Genomic DNA, 1,320 nt, shown 5'->3' on the forward strand with positions numbered 1-1,320 from the left:
CCCGGAGGGTCCTTGGGGGGGTCTTGTGGAATCCCGGGCGTCCTGACCCCCCCTCCGTGCTCCCCCAGAACAAGCTGCTCGCGTGAAGAAGCTGCAGGAGCAGGAGAAGCGCCAGAAAGTCGAGTTCAGGAAGAGGGTGAGTTCCCCCCCAGCCTCTGCGGGCACCTGAGTGCCCCCCAATGCCTGGGCCCTCCCCGACCACCCGTGTCCTTCCCAGATGGAGCAGGAGGTGTCCCAATTCATCCAGGCCAGTGGGGAGCCCCGGCGCCGCTTCCAGCCCATGAACAAGATCGAGAGGAGCATCCTGTGAGGGGGCACTGGTGGCACTGAGAGGGCAGTGGGTGGGGCACTGGTGGCACAAGGAGGGCAGTGGGGGGCTGCTTTGGACACTGAAGGGGCAATAGAGTGGGACTTTGTACACGGGGAGAACACTGGGGACACTGAGGGGGTACTGGGGACCCCGGAGACATGGGAGTGGGTGGGCCACTTGGGAGGATACTGGGGACACTGGCGGGATGTGGGGGGCACTGCAGGGCAATACTGGGAATGCTGGTGGACAGTGGCGACGTGGGGGCAGGACAGAAGCAGCCCCGGGTGGCAGCTCCATCCTGGGGCAGTCGGGAACCCTCAAGGGGAAGGAGGGGACAGCTGGGGACATGTCCTGTGTTCTCCAGGCACGACGTGGCCGAGGTGGCCGGGCTGACGTCCTTCTCTTTCGGGGACGACGAGGACAGTCGTTATGTCATGGTGTTCAAAAAGGTGGGGACGGGAAGGAACGGGGGGGACACCTGTCAGTGTCCCCAGGAGTTCTGGGAACAGGGGAGACATGGAGGGAGGTGGGAGAGGGGGGGACACAGGGTGACATCTTAGGTGTCCCCAGGAGTTCTGGGAACAGGGGAGACATGGAGGGAGGCGGGAGAGGGGAGGACACAGGTGTGTGTTCTTAGGTGTCCCCAGGAACACGAGGGGAGGTGGGAGGAGGGGGCACAGGGGGTGACACTGTGGGTGTCCCCAGGAGTTCGCACCGTCGGACGAGGAGCTGGACGCGTATCGGCGGGGGGAGGAGTGGGACCCGGCCCTGGCTGAGGAGCGACGCCGCCTCCGGGTAGGCGGGGCTTAGAGCACACAGGCGGGGCTTAGTGATATGGGGCAGGGCTTAAAAGGGCAGGGGTGAGGCTGGTCTTGGCCGGAGGGGTGTGGTTTGAGCTGACACCGGGGGTGTGGCCTATGTGGGTGTGTTGGGGTTGGGCCCCACCCAGGGCCCCTCCCTTTGCCCTGAGTGGGTGGGGTTTGTTGTAAAAGGGGGTGGGGCCATGGGCA

The 1,320-nt window shown here is 65.1% G+C and overlaps 1 protein-coding gene across 1 annotated transcript; it reads left to right on the forward strand.

The window, feature by feature from the left end:
* Positions 1-46: 46 nt before the first annotated feature.
* On the forward strand, positions 47-1,143 carry SPAG7 (sperm associated antigen 7; the record flags this gene model as incomplete). The annotated part of the gene is made up of 4 exons (XM_029960158.1): positions 47-136; positions 218-306; positions 675-759; positions 1,016-1,143. Coding segments are annotated over 4 exons (369 nt in total), but the record flags the coding sequence as incomplete, so codon positions are not given.
* Between the last annotated feature and the right edge of the window lie 177 nt (positions 1,144-1,320).

This window comes from Manacus vitellinus, unplaced genomic scaffold (assembly GCF_001715985.3).
Source record: "Manacus vitellinus isolate BGI_N305 unplaced genomic scaffold, ASM171598v3 scaffold_256_pilon, whole genome shotgun sequence".
NCBI lineage: Eukaryota > Metazoa > Chordata > Aves > Passeriformes > Pipridae > Manacus > Manacus vitellinus.